The 23,206-nt window shown below is 40.3% G+C and overlaps 1 protein-coding gene across 3 annotated transcripts in view; it reads left to right on the forward strand.

The window, feature by feature from the left end:
- C2cd3 (C2 domain containing 3 centriole elongation regulator) overlaps window positions 1–23,206 on the forward strand; it is a 95,721-nt gene that overhangs the window by 38,948 nt on the left and 33,567 nt on the right. For 2 of the 3 annotated variants that reach the window (XM_048360585.1, XM_048360587.1), the window contains 10 exons: window positions 2,520–2,671; window positions 4,968–5,214; window positions 7,453–7,636; window positions 8,448–8,631; window positions 9,701–9,873; window positions 10,898–11,021; window positions 14,500–14,768; window positions 15,183–15,272; window positions 17,714–18,316; window positions 21,736–22,077. In XM_048360585.1, coding sequence (XP_048216542.1) covers window positions 2,520–2,671; window positions 4,968–5,214; window positions 7,453–7,636; window positions 8,448–8,631; window positions 9,701–9,873; window positions 10,898–11,021; window positions 14,500–14,768; window positions 15,183–15,272; window positions 17,714–18,316; window positions 21,736–22,077 — 2,368 coding nt within the window. The remainder of the gene's footprint in view (window positions 1–2,519; window positions 2,672–4,967; window positions 5,215–7,452; window positions 7,637–8,447; window positions 8,632–9,700; window positions 9,874–10,897; window positions 11,022–14,499; window positions 14,769–15,182; window positions 15,273–17,713; window positions 18,317–21,735; window positions 22,078–23,206) is intronic. The other variant, XM_048360586.1, reaches the window with a different exon arrangement.

Genomic DNA, 23,206 nt, shown 5'->3' on the forward strand with positions numbered 1-23,206 from the left:
CTCTACCACTAGGCCATATTCCCAGCCCTCTCCTTATATTTTTATTGGTATATTTTATTTTTATTGATAATGTTTTTCCTAGATATTCTTCATTTATTTCAATGATTTAGAATTTGTCAAGCCCTACAACTGACAAAAAACAAATCAGAAAAAAAGGTGCTTTGGAATTTTGCTGCTGGTGTTTAAATTTATTTTCTTAGTTTTATTTTATGAATTTTGTTTGTTTGTTTTACTTAACTTTCTTCCTGATTCAAATGCTGGATTTCTTTTTTTTTTTTTTTTAGTTTTTGGCCAAGAGAAAACTCAGGATAAGGGTGGAGACCCAATTTTTCTCCCTTGCTCTTGACTTTTCATTAATCTTTTATATGTTCTTCAAATCAAACATACCTTTCATTCAAAGATATGGACATCACTTCATAACCTGTATTCTCACACTTCCAGTTTGTTTTTTTGTTTAGGGAGATGGTTTTGTTTGGTTGTGGTTTGTGGGGAGGGGTTGTTTCTGGTTTTGTTGTTGTTGTTTTCTGGTACTGAGGATTAAACCCAGGGTTATTTTGCTTTCTGGGCAGGCCTTTTATCACCTGAGCTACCCCCTACTCACAGCCCCTTTTTGCTTTTGTTATTTTGGAAATAGAATCTTGTGTTTATTCCCTGCCTAGCCTGAAATGCAGCTCTTCTACTTAAGGTTTCTACATAGCTGGGATGACAGCCATAAACCACCACTCTGACTGTGGGCTGAGAAAGGATCTAATGAACATTTTATCCAGGCTGACCTCAAATTAAGATTCTCCTGATCTCTACCTCCTTAGTAGTTTACAGACATAAGCCCGTATAGCCCAAGACAGCTTTCGCTTTTGTGAAGTTCACTTCCAAACCTCTAACTCCATGTAAGCCAGACATTTCCTTCTAATTACATATATCTGAATCTGACTGCCTGCTGGACATCACCACCCGAGTATCTTACAAGAACTTTGTACCTGAATGTGTATCTCTCTGGAATGCATCCCTTTAACTTTATTGCCACTGCTTTCATCCAGGCCTTGCCATCATTCCAGATATACTTCAGATTGGTATATTATTTCTGACCTCTTGTCAGTCCATTCTTTCCTTTGTGTACCAAAAAGAAACAGTAACCTGAACATTTTGCTTCCATATTTCAAACCTTCCAGATATTCTTTAAAGTTTTTAAGATAGAATGCAAAACCTTAGCTTGCCCTCTAAGAAGCTTTAACAACTGACTGCATGCATTTCTGTAGTCTCCATGCCTGTCATTCTTCCTATCACACTACATGGTCCAGTTGTGCTCAGCTATTCAGTATTTCCTCTCCAACTCTCTTTTCTTCACATATGCTCTTCCTTTTGCCTTGAATTTCCTTCTCAGCCAGGACAACACTAGTGAAGCGCATAGCATTTCATCCTAGTTAATTCCTGCTCAGCCTTACGATTTATAGTTAAGTAGTGCCTTGATTCTACTATTATTTTGATGGAGCTTCTCTTGTATCTATGTCTTGTTTTCTTTGTGATTTGTCTTTTCTCCTTCAAACATCAGCTGGTCAATTCTGAAACAATTTAATATTGAAAAATGAACAGATGGATTTGCTGTTTGCTCTGATGGGTGTTGGGCAGAGGTTTTGCATTGTGCCATCACACGAAATACTACCCAGCCATTGGATTGGTAGTCTTTGTAAAAGTGTTCCAACACTTTGCAAGACAATAGCCATACTTGTTCAGAAACATCTTTCTTGCTAGATGACAGTGCTTCATACTGTAATATCTACTTTGGAGGCAAAGATCAGGGGATCAAAATTCAAGGCTAGCCCAAGCAAAGAAGTTTGCAAGATCCTTGTCTCAGCAGAAAAAGGTGGGCATGATAGTACATACCTGTCATCTCAGCTGGATATTATGAATATAAATAGTATTATAGTCCATTCTGGCCCAGGCAAAAAGTGAGACCCTATCTCAAAAATAACAGGTCAAAAAACGGGAAAGAGGCTTGGCTTAAGCAGTAGAATTCCTGTGTAGCATTCATAAGACCCTGAGTGCAAGCCCTAGCACCACCAAAAAATAAATCTCTCAACACTGTTTAGAAATGAGCACTTTGAAGCTGGGAGAGAGCAAGGAAAAGAGTAACATTGTCCAAAATGAAATGTACTCACTACCCAACTTACATAATTATAATCCCTCTTTACATCACCTTTATAATAACAAAAATTTAAATTAAAAAAAGAAATGAGTATTTTTGCCTTAGAAAAGGGTTGGGTGGGCTTGTTTAGCATGACTGATAACCTTTTCTGTTCCCCATGTATATGAGTTATGTCATCAGAAACTTCATATTGGCCTTTATGTGTTAGTCAGTAATAGCAAAGTGCCACTCCTATTAAGGCTGCAGAGTAGGTTTTATTTTAATGTTTTTAACTCCTACCACTTCATGCATATGGTAGGCTCTTAGTAAATGCTTGTTGTATAAAAGTGTAAATTAATTGTCTCAAATGTGGACTTCTTCTCTTTTTTCCCCCCAGATGATTCCTGTCTCTCTCTCTTCCAAACACCTGGAAAGGCTTAAGAACAATGTGATGATAATTGAAACTTGGAATAAAGTTCGGAGTCCAGGACAAGACAAGTTGCTTGGGCTGGTGAAACTACCCCTCCATCAGTTTTACATGTCATTCAAGTAAATAGGATCCCTTGGCACATTCGTTACTTTGCATCCTTCTCTGTGGACTGAAAAATATTTCTGTGGGATTGCAAACATGAGTAGCTCAGTTATCCCTTTAAAAGACCTCTCTCAGTCTCACCACACTTGCTGCTCTTTCTCCTATCACAAAACAGTTGGACAGATACTGCTTCCCAAGTTTCAGATGCCATGCTGACAGCCTTACATGCATCAGATCATTTAATCATAAAACAATCTCTGTTGGACAGATGAGTTAACAGAGACACAAAGGAATTAATTGACTTGTCACAATTGTTATAAAAGTAGAACCAGGCTTAGAACTTAGATAGGCTGGCTCTGGAGTCTAGGAGTCCACTCTGTTTTATTTGTAAATATTTTATTAGTAAATATTGCTTTGTTTTATTAGTAAATATTAATGGTTCAAATATGTTTCCTTTGATATTTCTATATACGCGTATAATGTTCTTTTATCAAATCACCTCCTCTATTACTCTTCATTTCCTCCCTGTCTCCCCATTGGAGTCCACTTTCTCTTAACAGGAGCTCTACTGCCAAAAGTTACCACCTCATAACTGAGGACTAAGATAAATCCCCTATCTCACTTATTGAGCACTTAGAATCCAGTGAGAAAATACACTGGCAAAATTCTTTTAATGTTAACATTATAAAATGTGATCATGGTCAGTATAACTACTGAAATCATAGATGCCTCTGTCTGCTCTACTGGTTCTAATGACTACTTGCTCCTTCTTCCTCCTCCCTTTTTTATAGTTTTATTAGCATAAATTACATGTACAAAGGATTTTCATTTTTGTATTTACAGTGTACTTTGAATCATTTTCATCCTGTCTCTATTCATCTTTCCTATCCTTCCTTCATCCCACCTACTTTTTTAACAGTTTAGTGAGTTCCATTTTGCTACTTTCTATATGACTATAAAAAGTACATTTAGGGGGCTAGGGATATGGCCTAGTGGCAAGAGTGCCTGTCTCATATACATGAGGCCCTGGGTTCAATTCCCCAGCACCACATATACAGAAAATGGCCAGAAGTGGCACTGTGGCTCAAGTGGCAGAGTGCTAGCCTTGAGCAAAAAGAGGCTAGGGACAGTGCTCAGGCCCTGAGTCCAAGCCCCAGGACTGGCACAAAAAAAAAAACAACAACAAAAAAGTACATTTAGGGGCTGGGAATGTGGCTTAGTGGCTTAGTAGAGTGCTTGCCTAGCATTCATGAAGCCCTGGGTTCAATTCCTCAGTACCACATAAGCAGAAAAAGCCAGAAGTAGCACTGTGGCTAGAGTGCTAGCCTTGACCAAAGAAACTTAGGGACAATGTCCAGTCACTGAGTTTAAACCCCAGGACTGGGGGAGTATATCCTAATACTAGCACCCCTCTGGGGTGGGGGATGGGCAGGGAGAAATGTCATGAATTTTTTTTTAGATTTAGATTTTACACATGAGTGAAACATAAAGTATCTTGATTTTTCTGAGCTTCATTTATCTTGCTCAGCATAATGACCTTCCAATTAAGAAAAACATGCTTCAAAAGTAGTTCAATGCATAACACTTAGTAAGCTCGGGAGATGATTAGTACCATTGACAATATTATCCAAATTTTGCCTACCAGACAATTAAGTCTATATCTTTGCTCCCTGACCTCAGTGCCTCCATTGTAATGCAGCTAGGCAGCCTCATCTGAGATACTACTCATTGCAAAGCATGGGCTTAGGGCTGCCGTGCATGACGCAGAGATACATTGGACTCATTTTCACCCCTGAAATTGCTGCATTTTTAACTACCTGCCTTGTAATTTTACTTTGATTAATTACTGACAGAAGTCACACACTTAAAAATCACTACTGCTATAATTTTATATTTGTATTTTCAAATAAATAACTTTATGAAAGGTTTCCATCAGTGTGTTTGTCTGACAAAAAAATGAAATAAACTGTTTTGAACAGAAAAAAAAATTGCTATTGCTTTTCTAGTTGTAGATCCAGTTTTAACAAACTGAGAAAAAGAGTTAAGTAAGAAAAGGCAACTCTATGGGGCTGGGAATATGGCCTAGTGGCAAGAGTGCTTGCCTCCTACACATGAGCACCACATATATGGAAAACGGCCAGAAGGGGCGCTGTGGCTCAGGTGGCAGAGTGCTAGCCTTGAGCAGGAAGAAGCCAGGGACAGTGCTCAGGCCCTGAGTCCAAGGCCCAGGACTGGCCAAAAAAAAAAAGAAAGAAAGAAAAAAGAAAAGGCAACTCTGACATGAATGATGATTGTAATTTTCTTCTTCTGTAGAGATCCCAAGATTTTTCACCTGCTGCTTGATGCTAAGTACCCGGTTATTGCTGTGGACAACTACATGCCTGTGATTGATGTGTTCTCAGGCCACCAAAATGGGAGTCTTCGAGTCTTCTTAGCCATGGGTTCTTCAGATCAGATAATGACGCTGCAAAGATTAAGGAATGAAGAAGGAACACTCCCTCCTTTCAGCCCTAGGCCATCCCATTTCCTGGACCAGCCATCTGTAGCATCTGTTTCTAAGGTAGTAACTCAACATTGTGATTCACAGAAAACTATATGCCCATTTTCTTTTGTACATTTTAGCAAAACCATTGCCCCATTCCTTATTTCCATAAAGGAAGGATCAAAAAGAGAATATAACTTGGGCTGGGAATGTGGCTTAGTGATAGAGTGCTTGCCTAGCATGCATGAAGCCCTGGGTTCAATTCCTCATTACCGTATAAACAGAAATGGCAGTGTGGCTCAAGTGGTAGAGTACTAGCCTTGAGCAAATGAAGCTCAGGGACAGTACCCAGGCCATGAGTAAAAGCCTCAGGACTGGCCAAAGAAAAGGAAGAAAAGAATATAACTTAATTTCAGTACTTGCTTTTCTTCAGAGGAATCATTGCCTTTTGTTTTGGATTTATTGACAGTTTTGGGGTTTAGACTCAAGGCACCTTGTGTTTGCCCGACAGGTGCCCTACCACTTGAACTGTGCCCCCAGCCCTCCTTGGTATTTTCCTTGATGGTTTAAATGGCTTTCTTTGCTGCTCTTAGATTTTTTTAATTTGGAAGGAAAACATAGTTCTGATCATGTGGCTCAGTGATGAAGAATTTTGTGTAGATGCGCAAGGCCCTGAATATGATCCCCAGTATAACAAATAAAAAAGGGGGAAAAAATCTGTTAGGCAACCAGATATTCATATTCCATTTATTAATTTAATAGTTCCATTAACAATTCAGAGGAAATAAATAATCCTAGATATGTCAGCAAAATCTTAACTCTGTTGACTAAGTTCAAGTTATAAAGTTAGTGTTTTTCCTACTTGTAACTGAAAATTAATTTGTTTTAATACACCTTATCATGTTTATTTCCATAACAACTGCATTAGGAGGGTCATGTCATACTCATTTATAGGTAATGAAATATAATCAATGATGTTATGTCTCTGAGTGGAAAATTAGGGTTCAAACACAAGTCTTTTGACTTCAGGCATCATATCTTACTGTGTCCATTTGTTGCCTTTCCTAGTAAGTCAATGTGCAGTGTTCTTACCTCCTAAGTATTTTATCCTTTTAACTCTGAATTTGAATGGCAAATTTTTCTCTAGGAGGAAAAGAACTATTAGGAAAATATTTGTATGTTATGGACTCAAAACTGTGTGTGTCAATATGTTATTGGATGTGTCTTTTTGTGGCACTGGAAATTAAACCCAAGGCCTCAGGCATGTAAAGAAACAGTTCTCCCACTGAGCTATTCCCCAGCCCAGTATGATGCTGTTCTGCCAGCATGGTGTTGCATTCCTGGTATCCAGTCAGTCATGTAGCAGAGGAAGGAGGATCATGAGTTCAAGGTTAGTCTGAGCTACCTACCAAGTTCCAGGCCAGCCTGAACATAGTGAAACACTACCTCATAGACAGTTTTTCGAATTGAAAACTATTTATAATTAGTTGAAAATGATATAGAAGCCAAGATATTGTCCTTGGTTTGCAGTATAGACTCAATTTTGCTAGATTTCCATATTAAAAGTTGGAAAATGAGGCTGGGAATATGGCCTAGTGGTAGAGTGCTTGCCTTATATACATGAAGCCCTGTGTTCCTCAGCACCATATATATAGAAAAAGCCAGACATGGCACTGTGGCTCAAGTGGTAGAGTGCTAGCCTTGAGCAAAAAGAAGCCAGGGACAGTGCTCAGGCCCTGAGTTCAAGCCCCAGGATTGGCAAAAAAAAAAAAAAAAGTTCCAAAATGTTACTCCCTATGTGCACAGAGGAAAATCCTTAAGAGGTTTGCCTATGTAGCTTGATATCCAAAAATATAGCTTTTTTTTCCTATTATACTCATATCTTCCATCCATATCACCATCTGCAGAACCAAATTATTAAATTGTTACAGCCAAATTAAGCTGGGGGGGGAGTGTTGTATGTGTAATTCAGGGGTTTTTTTTTACCAAAACATTTTTTTCCCACAGAATCCAATTACAAGCTTTCTGTTTCCCAAAGGGAAATTTTTGAGTAATATTTTAAGCAAGCTTGGGCTGGGAATATGGCCTAGTGGCAAGAGTGGTTGCCTCCTATACATGAAGCTCTTGGTTCGATTCCCCAGCACCACATATATGGAAAACGGCCAGAAGGGGCGCTATGGCTCAGGTGGCAGAGTGCTAGCCTTGAGCGGGAAGAAGCCAGGGATGGTACTCAGGCCCTGAGTCCAAGGCCCAGGACTGGCCAAAAAAAAAAGCAAGCTTGTCTTTGAAGTTCACCAGTGTTTCTGTTTCATTTAGCAGGCAGAGGGCCAAGGAAATGGATTGATAGAGCACCACTTTGAGTTCCATATAATGATGGTTAGAGGGCTAATCCCTCTTCAGGCAACAGTCTGGGGAGAAGCAGATTGTTATGTCCAGTACTACTTCCCATTTCAAGACTCGCAGTCCAGTGTGCTGAAAGAGCCTGACTTCTTTGAAAATGGTATGTTTGGGAGATTAGGTCATCCCATGTTTGTATGGTTCATATTCTTAGGAATAGCACCTCTCAGTGTCATCACACTGGGACCAATTCTCCAGCACATGAACTTTTGGAGAATAAATCATATCCAAACAATTGGAGATAATAGAAATCATTAGTTGTTTGGAGGATTTAAAAAAGTAACTTCCACTTGGTCACCGGTAGCTCAGGCCTTTAATCCTAGCTTCTGAGGAGGCTGAGATCTGAGGATTGTGGCTCGAAGCCAGCCCAGGCAGAAAAGTCCATAAGACTGTTATCTCTAATAAAGCATCAGAAAACCAGAAGTGGTGCTGTGGTTCAAGTAGTAGAGCACTAGCCTTGAGCCAAAGAGCTCAGAGACAGTGCCCAGGCCCAGAGTTCAAGCCCCATCAACAACAACAACAAAAAAGAGCTCAGCAGGCCCCAGGCCCTGAGTTCAAGCCCCATGACCAACTGAGAAAAAAAAGTGGGGACATTTTGAACCTTCATGCATTGTCCACCAGCAAAGGAAAACTCTTCTGTATTATAGAACCTTAGGAGACCAGAATCCCTAGGGACTAGTAGAAGTGACAGGTAGCAGATGTGGTTCTGGTCCCAGGTCTGTTACCTACTGGCTCTTAGACCTTTTGGTTAACTTATGAACACAAGGTACCCATATCCTCACTTGTAATATAGGAGATTTTTCTCACAGGATTGTTGAGAGGATAAAATTGAGTACTGTATACGTAAGTACTGTCCTACTACATATAAAACACTAATTGGTTTTTTTTATATTTTGAACTATTTTTTTCCAAAGGAATTACTCTGAAGCCCTTCAGAACTTCAACTACCCTCTGTGTTCCAGATCCCATCTTTAATAGTGAACACCGTCATTCTTTCCTATTGCCAACTGAAATTCCAGTGCAAAGGCTCCTGCTCAGTGCCTTCTTGTCACAAGGGCTTGAGCCTGGAGGTGGGGTCCAGTTTGAAATCTGGTGCAGGTACAGTATGAACAACAACCTAACCTATGCCTAGGAAGGAAGTACACACTCATAAAGCAACCTTAGCTAGCTGGGTAAAATCATTATAAAACCTACGCATCCCCTTCTGCCCTGATTTATAGCCCTTGCATTTGACAGTCATTTGTGTATAATTTTTACTGAAACATGTTAGGATCTTGGGAGAAATATCTCATACTTTTAATCACTTCTTGCATTGGAAATGAAGTCTTGATGTCTTCTAAACATCATTCACGTTTTCTGGTGTCCTCTTACAGCCTTATTTACTTCAGATCCTTATTGTATATGATGCTTAATTACTGTGAAAACCTCCCAACTGTTTTCCACATTTTAGACTGGTTTCATATCATCTGTTCTTCCAACAGAAAATACAAAGTTTAAAGCCACCCAGTGTAACAGAAATTGGTAGAAATTTTCCAGAAAAGATACTAGCATGAATGTAGATGCTCACCTTCCCCCACTGCATCCATGTCCCTAAGAACCAGCTTACATGATTAAGAAAATGTAAATATAAAAGAGGCGGAAATAGCATAGGAACAGAATTAAGGGAGTGTAGTATCACATGCTGTAAGTTAGAAATGGAAGTACAAAGCAAATTTTTAAAACTACCTATGGTTGATATACAGCTTTGGTGGTCTAAGAATGAGAAGGAACTAGAGTTGGTACTGACAGATCCTGATTAGTCTTCCATATTAGAAAGGCCTAGGCCCAAAGACAAGGATGAGGCATGAAAGCGTCTTTCTACGTACAACCACTTTTGCTTCTGAAGGCTAGAAGCTTTAAGGAATGACCCCTCCAAGGCATATGCAGGTACCTGAAACGGAACATCTGTGGAAGCTGCATTTTTTCCTAAACTCACCATTATTTATGGGGTTTCTCTTCCATGTCATATGCAGTAAATCCAGCCAGCCACAGCCTCAATTATCTATCACCAAACAAAAGAATCAGGCCTCAGAGATAACTAGCTAATGAAAGCCAATCACTGGAGCAGACTGAATCATTCATGCACCTAATTCTTCCAGTTGACAGCTTTCGCTTTTGTGGTTTTCAGATACTATTATCCTAATGTGAGAGACCAGATGGTCGCCAAAGGAACTTTGCCATTATCAAGGATCTGTGCTATGGTAACCAGGCAGCACCGTGAGGCTACGGGAACACAGAGTTTTAATCTCCCTTTAACCCCCAGATTTGAGAACAGCAAAGAACTTAGGAACCAGTCATCAGGTAATTGAAGACTTAATAGTCCTCTTCAAACTCAGTATACATAAATAACCTTTTTCTCTCTAAATAAGTGATTATTCCCCTTTTGAAGATCAGATGGAAACTATGAGACACTTTCTCATGTGAGTGTAGGACGTATACTGCAAACTTTGTGTATAATTCTATGCAATATTTATATAAAAGTTGCCTATCTCATTTCCCTTTAAGCTTCAGAAAATATTTAGCAAATTCTAAATATTATGTAGGTATACTGGGAGATAATATTGTTCTAAGGCCACATAAATAGCTATGGGTTGGTGGAATATAGTTAGCTGGAACTAAGGATTTGCTGTAAGGAAGAAGAAAGGTAGGAATTCAGTTCGGAATGAACACTGAAGATGTGGAATTTTAAATGTATTACAACTCATGGTTCCCAACAGGATTGGCTTCCTAAGCCAAGTTATAGTGCATGCTTTCTGAAGAGTATCTGCTGAAACCAAAGGTTTTACCTTGCCTTCTTTGAGACTGAGTTATTCCTCCTGACACTCATGGATAAGCTTGTTCACTTAAAGCTTTCCCCAAAATGCAACAGTAGAGTGGTAGTACCTTTTATAAAAAGAAAATGTTTACTTATTAACCCTTACCACACTTCTGATCATGATTAGATTTTGTCACTGCTATGATCCTTTATCATTCAATAGATTTAGTGTTTTTCCTCTTCCTTCTTTTTTTTTTTTTTTTTTTTTTTTTTTTTTTTTTTTTTGCCAGTCCTGGGCCTTGGACTCAGGGCCTGAGCACTGTCCCTGGCTTCTTCCCACTCAAGGCTAGCACTCTGCCACTTGAGCCACAGCGCCGTTTCTGGCCGTTTTCCGTATATGTGGTGCTGGGGAATCGAACCTAGGGCCTCGTGTATCCGAGGCAGGCACTCTTGCCGCTAGGCTATATCCCCAGCCCTCCTCTTCCTTCTTGACCAAAACTTCATGGTTTAGTAGAACAGATTCTTCTTACCAACCTTTTCATCTTTTTTCCTTTCTTCCTCATTACATAGGTTTTCTGGATGTAAGCCTAAGGTACCAGCATATTCCAAGAACCACAGAGGGAGTTCTTGCTGCCCGAGCTGTCTCTATCTCAGTGCAGATTATCAGAGCCTGTGGCCTGCAAGCAGCCGCCAAGTAAGTCCACCTTGGAAAAGCAGTTCCCAAAGTCCAGCTGAATGCCATCTTGGACAGATTTCTTTATCTCTCTAAGTTTCTTCATCTGAAATATGGAAATTATTAGTATCTACTCTAAATTTTATGGGAATAAGTGTAAAAAAATAACAAAATATGAAGTAACTTCATAAACTATCCTGCATAAATTATGGATTTTTGTAATTATAGTAACATGTTTTGATAAATTAATGTTATTTTATTAGACATAATACCATAAAGTCAGAAATATTTTGCCTTTCCTCTCTTTTTTTTCCTCTTTTTTTTTCATGATACTGAGGATTGAACACAGGGCCTCATGCTTAGCTTTGTTTCTTTTTTTTTTTTTTTTTTTTTTTGGCCAGTCCTGGGCCTTGGACTCAGGGCCTGAGCACTGTCCCTGGCTTCTTCCCGCTTAAGGCTAGCACTCTGCCACTTGAGCCACAGCGCCGTTTCTGGCCGTCTTCTGTATATGTGGTGCTGGGGAATCGAACCTAGGGCCTTGTGTATCCGAGGCAGGCACTCTTGCCACTAGGCTATATCCCCAGCCCTAGCTTTGTTTCTTGATCCCTGCTCATTTTTGCTTTAACTCTGAGATAGGGTGTCACTTTTTTTTTTTCTGTGGCTGGCCTGTACTGTGACTGAAGTAAAAATATTTATGCCTTCAGGGTAGCTGGGATGACAGGTACATACCACCACATCCAGCTATTAATTGAGATGGGGTTCCACTACAGTCTGGCCTCCAATCACAGTCCTCATAATCTCTTAACTTGCCTTCATCCAAGTAGCTAGGATCACAGATGTGTGCTAATGGACCCAGCAAAAAAAAAAAAAAAAGAATTCTTAATATTCCAAATGCACCTCTCTTGAATCCTTTCTCTGATAATTACATAATCTATGCTCTGGTATTTCCAGTCTCTCAAGAGATAACAGCCCTCACGAGTCTACCAGTGGTCATCCTGAGAAAACACTTCTGGTGACCATGTAAAGTTGGCACTTCTTTCTTATTCTCTTGTGCTTCTAACTCACCTACTTTGTTTGTTTGTTTATTGTCTAGGGTTTTTTTTGGTAGAACTAGGATTTGAAATCAGCATCTCACACATACTAAGCAGGTGTTTTACCACTTCATTCATAACTTCAGCCCTTTTTTCTATGGTCATTTTTGAGATAGGGTCTTACTTTGTGACTCAAGCCAGCCTGTATCACAATCCTCTTATTATAAATAACCATCATAGCAGAGATGATAGAGTCATACCACTGCATCCAGTTTTTGTTTGAGATAGACTCCTCTCAAACTTTGATCCTTTCATTTTCAACCTCCCAAGCAGCTAGGATTACAGGTGTGAGCCACTGTACCCTCTTTACTTGATCTTTAATTGAGAATAAGTAGAAACTTCCTTGGACATATCCAATAGTCTTATAAGTTCCATAAGCATAAGAAATTGTAGCTATTTCACTACTAAATATCCAGCTTTGATCCAAGTACCTGACAGTTAAGTGTATTTGCAGCAAATAATTCATACCAATTTGGCCCACGTCTTTTTTGCTATCTTATTGCTCTCTTTGAGGATTCCCTATTGAAAGTCCTTTCACTGTCCACAGGCAGATTCTATGCTTTGTATCTATTATCCAATGGTATATTCACAATACTCTGTATGACTTTTGAAATCCTCATTTGTTTTAATGTTGCTAACATTCAATTTATTCCCACCTCACTTTTCTCACACTGTACTTCACAGTGTAAAAGTATGGCTACAGCTAGGCTCGTGGCTGTAACCCTAGCTATTCAGGAGGCTGAGATCTGAGGATTAAGGTTTGAAGCCAGCTGGGGCAAAAAAGTCCCCATGAGACTCTATCTCCAATTAACTACTCAAAAACCGGAAGTGGCTCTGTGGCACTGTGGCTCAAGTGGTAGAGCACTAGCTAGACTGGAGCACAGAGAGGCTCAGGGACAGCACCCAGGCCATGAGTTCAAGCCCCATGACCAACATGGGCGGGGGGGGGGGGGGGGCGGGGAGTATGGCTGCAAATGAATCTTAATGATGGCTTGTATTATTTACCTTTTCTTATTAGAAATGAAATTGCAATGAGCATGCAAACATATACATCCTCAGTATTGGTTGTAGCCTTATGTTAGCCTCATTTTAGTGAAAAAGAAATAGACTTGGAAGAGGTTGAATAACTTGTCATATATTAAGTAAATAGGATTCAAACCCAGACTTACGTAACTTCAAATTAATCCAATTAACACCAAATTATCCAATTAACTCCAGTTATCCTATAATGAGATCTTAAAGGAAAGCACCCTCAAGTCTGCTTTAGGAATATTAAGAAATGTCAAAATGCTAATTTTATCTAAGCAATGGACGCATCTATAATCCCAGCAACTTGGAAGACAGAAACAGGAAGACTGCAGTTTAAGGCCAGCCTAGGCAAAGCTAGTATTGTTGTGCCAAGTCGCAAAACCACCACCAAGAAGACCACCGAGACTCAGACATTCCGAAATGCAAAAGCAAGGCAAGACTTTATTCAAGCGGGGCCGCGGCCCGGGCCTTGTCCTACCCACCGACACAGCGGAGGCTAGGAGGCAGCCGCGAGCTACGATTACACAGAGCTTATAAAGGCAAAAAACAAAGTTACAGCAATCAGGTGTTTAAGCAAGCAAGATTACGGGTACAAATCTGATTGGCTCAGGGCTCGAGGTATTCTAGGGGCAGTTAGAGTTAAGCATTCCCAGTAGTTAGAGTTCTCGACCGGCTGGACCCTAATAAGCTTGTCCTGGGTTTGCTCACAGGGCCTGCTTATCTCAGGTTTACATGGTAAAGTGGGGTTCGTGTGCTAAAGTGGGGCCTGACTTCAAAGTCTGGCTCTTCATTTCCCCCCTTCAGTATGAGAGCCAACCTGAAAAACAAACTTAAAAGAAAAAAGGACTAGGGACATGGCTCTTGTTGTAGAGCAAAACCCAGTACTACCACAGTACTACCAAAAACAAAAAAACAGAGGGGAGGGAAAGGAGAAGAGGAAAAAGGGAGGGAGGGAAGAAAGGAAGAAAATTGAATACAAAACCAAACTCTGCTCCTTTAATCAAATCAGCCAACACAAGCCCAGTGCTCTTAAGTACAAGTACTTTCTGGTACCTTCTTGTTGAGATGAAATGTTCTACAGTTGTCCATGATGTATATTTTCCTTTATTGCAGTGAGCAATATATCCCAGCTCCAGTTGGTTCCTCTAGTCTTTGGTGGATGGGTATTGACAATACAATGCAGAGATTGTCTCTCACACACACTCCCACCCCCGTGCTGTGGTATCTAATTACTAGGAAGCATATTACAGTACTCTCAAAAGCCAAATAGGAAATATTTTGTTGGTTAGTCTTCTTGGTAGTCTTATGAAAGTGTTTCTAGTCAGTCAAGCTAACTTCTGACAATACCCTCTTCTCATTTCCTCCCCTCTCTCCTTCAGGGCTTTAGCTGAGCAGGATCCAGCTCTACAGTTTAGTGCCACTGTGGGAGTCAATGCCTCTGTCACTACTCATCTCTCATTCCTACCCAAGGGAGAGCAGCGCCGAACCCGCCCTGTAGCCTGTTCCTTCTGCCCTGAGTTCTCCCATCACATTGAGTTCCCTTGTAACTTGGTGACTCAGCACTGTAGTGGAGAAGCCTGTTTTCTGGCAGAGCTCTTGGAGTTTGCAGAAATTACTTTTGCTCTCTATCACGAAAATACCAAGTCAGGTGAGTGCCAAATGATCCATCTTGATCAACATTAAAGGATGCCCTATTTTAAGTGAAATGTATGCTGAAATATTTAGATTCATGATCTCTGCAACTTAATTCTAAAGGGTATAACAAAAAATATGAATACCACGTACTTGTGAAAAAAAATACAGAGCTACTTAACAAGTGGATCTGGATGAAGGATGTATTAGGAATTCATTATCATTTTCCTGGAACCTTTCTGTATGTCTCAATTTTTTTTCAAACTGAAACGTTTAAGGGCATTCAGACTTTGATTGGTTTAAAAGCAAGATGATCTCCAATGCATCTTTCAGCACTGAGCCTCAGTGAATATAAGTTATGAGTATACTGTAAACACCAGCTCCTTGGTCAGTATAATTCCAGATAAATTTTCTTTGTTTAATTTAACAGTCAGTGATATAACCAGTCTCCAGTCATGCAAAGAGTATCTACTTGGAGTAGTAAAAGTTCCGACAAAAGACCTGCTAGTCAAGAGATCTGGTAAGGATTCTGAATTTTCACTTTCTCATCATACCCTTGCCTATGCACTTTACTTCAATCTTGCCTTGTTCCCTTTCAATGTATGCAAAAGGAAACTGACCTTTAACACAGGCTTCCGACCCCTTCCAGGTACTTCACAGGCTTTTTAATAATTCCTACAGTCTTTCAGTAAAGCAAAATATTGCACTTCACTCACCTATGGTTAAAAAAATGATAGAGTGATAGAAGAGGAGAAGAAGGAATAATAGTAATAATAAAAATAATAACAGGCTGGGGATATAGCCTAGTGGCAAGAGTGCCTGCCTCGGATACACGAGGCCCTAGGTTCGATTCCCCAGCACCACATATACAGAAAACGGCCAGAAGCGGCGCTATGGCTCAAGTGGCAGAGTGCTAGCCTTGAGCGGGAAGAAGCCAGGGACAGTGCTCAGGCCCTGAGTCCAAGGCCCAGGACTGGCCAAAATAATAATAATAATAATAATAATAATAATAATAATAATAAGGCAATGTCCATTGCATTATATAGCACTTTGTAAAATAGGTTCCTCATCTTGTTTAAGCCACATGCTAACCTTGCCTGACAAGGATATAAAGTCTTAATATTTTCATTTGAAATATGAGAAAACAAGGGTTACAGGCATGAGGCACTGATGCATACATGGTCAGATTTGATCTTTTGGATGGAATCTTAAGAGGTCTGAATTCCATTTGTATCTTCTAAGTGTTTTCTCTTGTTTCATACCAGCTACCCGGGTGGGCTTTGAACCCACAAAAATAGTCACCAGCACTCAGTCAATCGGGCTAGGAGTGTTTATTTAGCTGTGCACAGCGTCTGCTCGCCACCACCAGGATGGTGACAAACAGCTCTGGGGCCACATAGGGCTGGGCTTTTAAAGACAATCATCAGCCTGGGAATGTGGCCTAGTGGTAAAGTGCTCACCTCGTATACATGAAGCCCTGGGTTTGATTCCTCAGCTGGGAGTGGCGCTGTGGGTCAAGAGGTGGAAGCCATAGACAGTGCTCAGGCCCTGAAGCCATGCCCCAGGACTGGCAACAAAAACAAAACAAAAATCATAAAGACAGTCATCACATTTACCACATGCAGGTGGTCTGGCAGGTTAGGCAAAACAAGGAAGCAGAATTACTGCTAGTGATTACAATTCCAGTAAACCCCAGCAATCAAAGCAATCGGATTTCAGTAAATTCCAGTAACTAGGCAAAGCAATACAATTCCTGATTTTAGGTATGACTAGTCTTAGCCTTAAGCTTTCTCTTCCTAGAACTTCCCCTAAACTGAGTGGTCTTCATTCCTTTCTTTTGCCTAGGTCCAGCTGCTTTGGGCTCCTGTTATTAAGCTTAGGTTTGCCCCTCTCCAGGCCTACTATTTTGTCTAAGCCTGTTGTTTCTAGGAACTCAAAGAAGGGGGTTTCCCTTACACCTTGCACTTTTCACACTATGTCTTTGACTGTTCAACCCTTGATGCCCTATTCCAACTTGTTTTATTCTATTAGCTAGGCTTTTGATTGAGTTATCTGGGCTGTGTCATTTCTAGGATTTCAATTTAATATTTTTTCAAGATTTCTAACTTTATTGAATTTCTCTTTCATATCCTGATTACCTTCTGTATTTTGTTCATCTGTCTGAATTCACTAGTTGTTTGTATCCTCTTTGAGTTTGTTCAGGTATTAATCATCACTTACTTTATTTCACTGATCGCTTTTTATTGTTTAAATGAGTTTATTGTTTGAACTTTCTTCCTCTTCACTACCCTATAAGTCCCTTATTATGGAGTTGTTGGTTTTTGAGAAAGACATGTTGCCTTGTTTATTCATGACTGTAGTTTTTTTTGCTGGGATTTATGCACCTAGGGTCCAGTTTGGGTGAAAGTTCCTGTGTCCTTTTAGTTGGTGATTTCTTGTAGATCACTTAAGACTGGTTAATGGTTAGATTGTATTGTATTTTCCTATTAGTAGATTGGAGAAGGGTGTGTGTCAAGGGTCAAACAACTTCAGTGCTTAAACACTCATCTAATCCTCCCATCTATTCTCATTGTCTGCCTCTTAATGGTCAGATGCAGCTATGTACAGGTGGCTCATGTTTATAGCCCTAGCTACTTAGGTGTCTGATACCCACAGTATTACAGTCCAAAACCAGTTCAGACAGAAAAGTTCTTGAGACTCCATCTCTAAAATAACCAGCAAAATGCTGGGCTGGAAGCATAACTCAAGTGGTAGGATGCCAGCTCGGCAAGTAAGCCAAGCAAGTGTGAAGCCCTGATTTCAAGTCCTGTATTGGGTCTTGAAAGTATTTATCAATTAAAAAGAGAGAGAGAGAGAAAGAAAAGGAAAAGGGTAAGAGTTACCTAGATTTACCATTATCTTGCTTGAGCCAACATATTTCTTTACTTGTAAGAAAATAATTGAAATTCTGTCTCTCATAAGGCATCACAGGATGGTATCCTGTCATTTTACCCGAAGATGAAGGTCTGCCTCATGGCTTGGAGTTTATGCAGAAGATCGTGGGTGGTCTGGAACTTTCAGTTTCTTTCACCCATCCTGGAGATAGAGAACGGGTATTGGAAGCTGCTGAGCTATTGGGTTGGAGTTTTGAGAATGGCCTGAAGGATCTTGCTAAGATGGATGAAGAGGAGCCAGCCACTGTCACCATCTCCACTCCAAGATTGTGGCTTCCTAGCCATTGTGTGCTACTTGCTGGCCACAAGCACATTCATAAAAATACATATTTCTACCTTCGATATAAACTATATGATCATGAAGCTTTTTGGACCCCTCTCAAGAAGCCTAAGGAATCTGCAAACAAAAACCAGGTCATGGTTACTTTCAAGGCATCGAAGAGAGCGGAAGTCATTCGGTGCCCATCACTACTTTGGTACTTCAGGGAGGAAAGGCTAGAGATCCAAGTATGGCGAGCTTATGGCAATGATAGTGTGGAGAGACCCCAGAAGACAGACATCTGGATTGGATCAGCGTATGTGGACCTGGCTAGACTTGGGGATAGGTCAACAAGGACACTAACTGTCAGCGGTGAGTGAGGAGCTAGGCTCAGCTCTTGTGGTTTGAGTATATGCTCTGCATCTGAATTCATCAGACTGTGCCTATAGCAGAGTCTAGAATATTGTAAGCACTCTGATGATATCTATGAATGAGAATGAGTGAATTTAGGAGACAGCGTTTACCCACATGTATAAGAGATTCTATGATCATCCAGGATAATGGTTTGTTAATAACACTTAAAAGCATACCTGCCAAGGGGACCAGGATATTTATCCTGTCTAATTAGCACATCTTAGAATGATAAAGGTAATGTACATAGTAACAAACTGGTCTATAAGGAAAAAAGGAAAAGGTAACATTTTACAAGTGGTAAGTTCTTTTTCTTCAAACTTTTGTTTAGTACTTGGTATATGTTCTTGGCCTTAGGAATTTGAAAAGAATTAGCCTCACTAAATTTACAGCCTAATGGTAGAATAAAGCAGTAAAAGTTATGTTGGGGGGCTGGGAATGTGGCTTAGCAGCAGAGTGCTTACATGAAGTCCTGGGTTCAAACATAAAAGGCCAGAAGTAGTTCTGTGGCTCAAGTGGTAGAGTGCTAGCCTTGAGCAAATAGAAGCCAAGGACAGTGCTCAGGCCGTGGGTTCAAGTCCCAGGACTGGCAAAAAAAAAAAATGTTGAAGCGTAAGAACTAAAGATTGGTATTCAAAATTGGTAATACGTCATCTCTGGTTGGAGAACCACATCTCACTAAAAGTGATACTTGACCTAAGTTTCAAAAGGATTGGGGAATAAGCCAAGAACAGGGGTGGGGGGGATGGCGAAGGATATCCTAAACAGAGTAAGAACATGTGTGAAGACCAAAGGTATGAAACAGTCAGATTCATTTTAGTGCTATAAGTAATTTGGGCCAGCTGGTTCTGAGGCTACCTGGGTTAGAAAGTGATGCTAGACAGGTAGGGTAGATAAGAGTACATTGAAGACCTTTTCTTGTAAGCAGAAAATTTGGACTTTTTTCCAAGACCTTTAGGAAGCTAGCATAATGGGTATCAAATACAACAATAACAAAGCTTTAACATTGTAGAAAAAGTTTGCAACTATACTGTGAAATGTATTGAATTAGCCAGACTAGATTCTTTACAAATGCGTTATTTATATGACTTAACAGTCATGTAAAGCTAGTTATTTCCCTCACTTTACAGTTGAGGAAAATCAGGCTTTTAATTGTATTCTACTGATTAATTGTATTATTGAGTTATATTTCTACTAAAGCGGATCTGAGACACTGTAATGTAAATCTAGGAGTCAAAACAGTAGTATAAGTACCTCTTCTTATTAAGTGGTTCCAGAGGGTTATTTATTTAGCTTTTCAGAGTCTGAGTTTTTTTGTTTTGTTTTGTTTTTGCCAGTAGTGGAGCTTGAACTCAGGGCCTGAGCACTGTCCCTGGCTTCCTTTTTGCTCAAGGCTAGCACTCTACCTCTTGAGCCACAGCTCCACTTCTAGCTTTTTCCATATATGTGGTGCTGAGGAATTGAACCCAGGGCTTCATGTATACGAGGCAAGCACTGTACAACTAGGCCATGTTCCCACCCCCCTCAGTCTAAGTTTTTTATCTGCTGTACAAGGAAGGGCCTTATACAGGCATTGTATTTGTGTGTTTGTCAAATGAGTCTTAGTCCATTCACTCATACATCTAGCCTACTTCCATATAGTATTAAGTTTCCCAGGAATAAAGATTTACTGTTATTTTGAGTGTCTTCCTATAATGACTTGCCCTTACTCTCTGCTTGTGGTGACCATGTAATTTAAATTTTCATAGATAAGAATATAGGTTATCTGGGGCTGGGGATATAGCCTAGTGGCAAGAGTGCCTGCCTCGGATACACGAGGCCCTAGGTTCGATTCCCCAGCACCACATATACAGAAAACGGCCAGAAGTGGCGCTTGTGGCTCAAGTGGCGGAGTGCTAGCCTTGAGTGGGAAGAAGCCAGGGACAGTGCTCAGGCCCTGAGTCCAAGGCCCAGGACTGGCCAAAAAAAAAAAGAATATAGGTTATCTGGGGCTGGGAATGTGGCTTAGCGGTAGAGTGCTTGCCTAGCATGCATGAAGCCCTGGTGGGTTCCATTCCTCAGCGCTATATAAACAGATAAGGCCAGAGTGGTGCTGTGGCTCAAGTGGTAGAATGCTAGCCTTGAGCAAAAAGAAGCCAGGGACAGTGTTCAGGCCCTGAGTCCAACCCCCAGGACTGGCAAAAGAAAAAAGAAAAAAAAAGAAAGAAAGAAGGAAAGTAGGTTATCTGAAATTAAAAAGACCCAAAGTCTATATTATTGCCAACTATGAGCTCATTAACTCCATTTTTCTGAGTTGGAATAAGTCTAACAAAGTAAACTCTGGGACTCAAAAAGAACTATTAGTGTTTCCTGCTTTCTAAATAAAACCTCATTTTAAGATCCAACAAACCAGTAAAGTTCAAACCCCTGTATTTAAGTTTATCATTCACTGGAAGAGCAGTTTTGGCAGATCATTTAGCCCTTCTGAGATTCTGGTATACATACATACACCCATACATATATATATACATTTTTTTGTTTTGCTTTCTATTGTGTTTTGTTTTGTTGCTTTGTAACCAAGGTTGTCCTTGAAACTACTAAACAGCCCAGGATGGTCTCTAACTCAGGATAATATTTTTTTAATTCCCATGGTATAGGCACCAGTGGCTCATGCCTGTAATCCTAGCTATTTGGGAGTCTAAGATCTGAGAATTGTAGTCCTAAGCTAGCCCAGGCAAAAGTCTATGATACTCTTATTTCCAGTTAACCACCAAAAAGCCAGATGTGGAGCTATGGCTCAAGTGATAGAGTGCTGGTCTTGAGCACAAAAGCTCAGAGACAGCACCCAGTCCCTGAGTTCAAGTCCCAAGACCAGCACTCACATAAACACACAAACACACATAAATCCTTTTAATTCCCCTACTCTTTCTTCTTGCCTCCTGCCACTTACCTCTCTTACAATAGATCTTCATAGTGTACTTCCAGACATATTTAGTTCGTGAAGAAAGGACAAATTGAGCACTAAGACAGCTTTCTGATGGGGAAAATTCTAAAATTAGGAGACTGTGGGACATGTAAAGAAGAAGAGAAGCTGTTCCTGATTTTACTCAATGTTAGATCTGATCTAGCTGCTTTCAGTGTGTTAATGACTTGCATAACAGCTCTGCCGAGTAGTCATTTGGCTTAGGCTTCATATCAATTTCACTACTTATTTCTATAAATAATAGGAACTGGGCAAAAATTCTCAGATTATGTACTATAGTTTCTTTAGCAAATTGGCCTATTGGGTCTACAGGCCTATCACAAGAAAGAGGACATAAGCACTCAGAGTATTCCCCCCAAATTCAAGAGTATTCTGTTCCTGTTTGTATGGGCTTATTCCTTTCCATTCTCTTTACTAGGTGTGTATCCTCTGTTTGGACGAAATGCTTCCAACCTCTTTGGAGCTGCCCTACGAGTTCATGTGGTTCTTTCTTCTCTCTTGCCACACATGGAGCCTGCTCAGGATCAAGACTCCATGGACTACAGTAGCAGCCACAGTGAGTCTGAGCAGCTCCCCAGAAGAAATGATGAAATCCAACTCTCTCCACTCTGTGACCACCAGAAGTCTCCTGCGCCTACCCAGGTTCCCAGCAACAGCACCGCTGCTGAAGTCTGCCAACCCAATGCGGGCCATGCTGAGTTGGATGGAACTTTTGCAGTCAGTATCCTGGTAGAGAGAGCAATGCACTTAAGCTTGAAAGGTATGCTCTGAGTTTTTTTGTTTTCTGGGGTTTTTCTTTGCCAGTCCTGGGGACTGGACTCAGGGCCTGAGCACTGTCCCTGGCTTCTTTTGGCTCAAGGCTAGCACTCTACCACTTGAGCCACAGCGCCACTTCTGGCCTTTTCTATATATGTGGTGCTGAGGAATCGAACCCAGGGCTTCATGTATACGAGGCAAGCACTCTTGCCACTAAGCCATATTCCAGCCCCTGCTCTGAGTTCTTATCCAGGAGCAAATGTCAGACTCTTCAGGGAATCTGACAGGCAGTTCTATCTTCGTTATTCTTTTAAATTACGGAAGGATCTAGAAAAATGGTTAGCTTAGTCAACAATTGTATTTTCCAAGCCTAAAGGCTTAAGTAATGTGAAAGCCTTTCTGAACTTAAAGTCAATTATCCTAATGTTGAATATCATTAGATATCCAGAAACCTGAGTATCAGTCTAGATGCTTCTCTTCTTTAAGAATCCACTACCACATCCATAAATTGTTCTTAAATTTCTCACAGACCTCTTCTACACTTACGTCTTCAGTATGTATTTGACACGAGGTCAGTAGCCCCAAGGGATCCATGCATAAAATTTACTATTGGTGATCTTGGATAGGAAAATTACATTTCCTTACAAAGTCTGTATAATTTTATAACTGTTAATATAATTGCCTTTCTTTATAATCCTATATAGTTTACATTATGAATTTCTCAAATCACTTATTAAGAGCTCCATATGCTTCACTAAAGGAATATGTGATACAAAGGAATTTGTGGCACAAGGAACTTCTGCCTAGCTTTGTTTAGCCTTATACCTCCTTTAAAATGTTTCCCTTTTCTATCACTTCTTTTGCCTGGCTTGTACCAACTCCTCTCCCAAGACTCAGCACAAGCATCACCATGGCCCAAAGGGTTTCCCTGACACAAAGGCCCCTCTTGTTTGCTTCCCTAGCACTTTGCCCTCTTCACCTTAGCACCTATCACATGGTACTGAAAAAGTTTCCATGGTTTTCTTTACTAAATATGAGGAACAGGCTTTATCTCATGTTTTTTGTTCACCATATGTTCATTCACTCAGTAACAAAACAGACTAATATTTGCTATATGCCAACCACTCATTCGT

The sequence above is a fragment of the Perognathus longimembris genome, chromosome 13 (genome assembly GCF_023159225.1).
Source record: "Perognathus longimembris pacificus isolate PPM17 chromosome 13, ASM2315922v1, whole genome shotgun sequence".
Classification (NCBI taxonomy): Eukaryota; Metazoa; Chordata; class Mammalia; order Rodentia; family Heteromyidae; genus Perognathus; species Perognathus longimembris.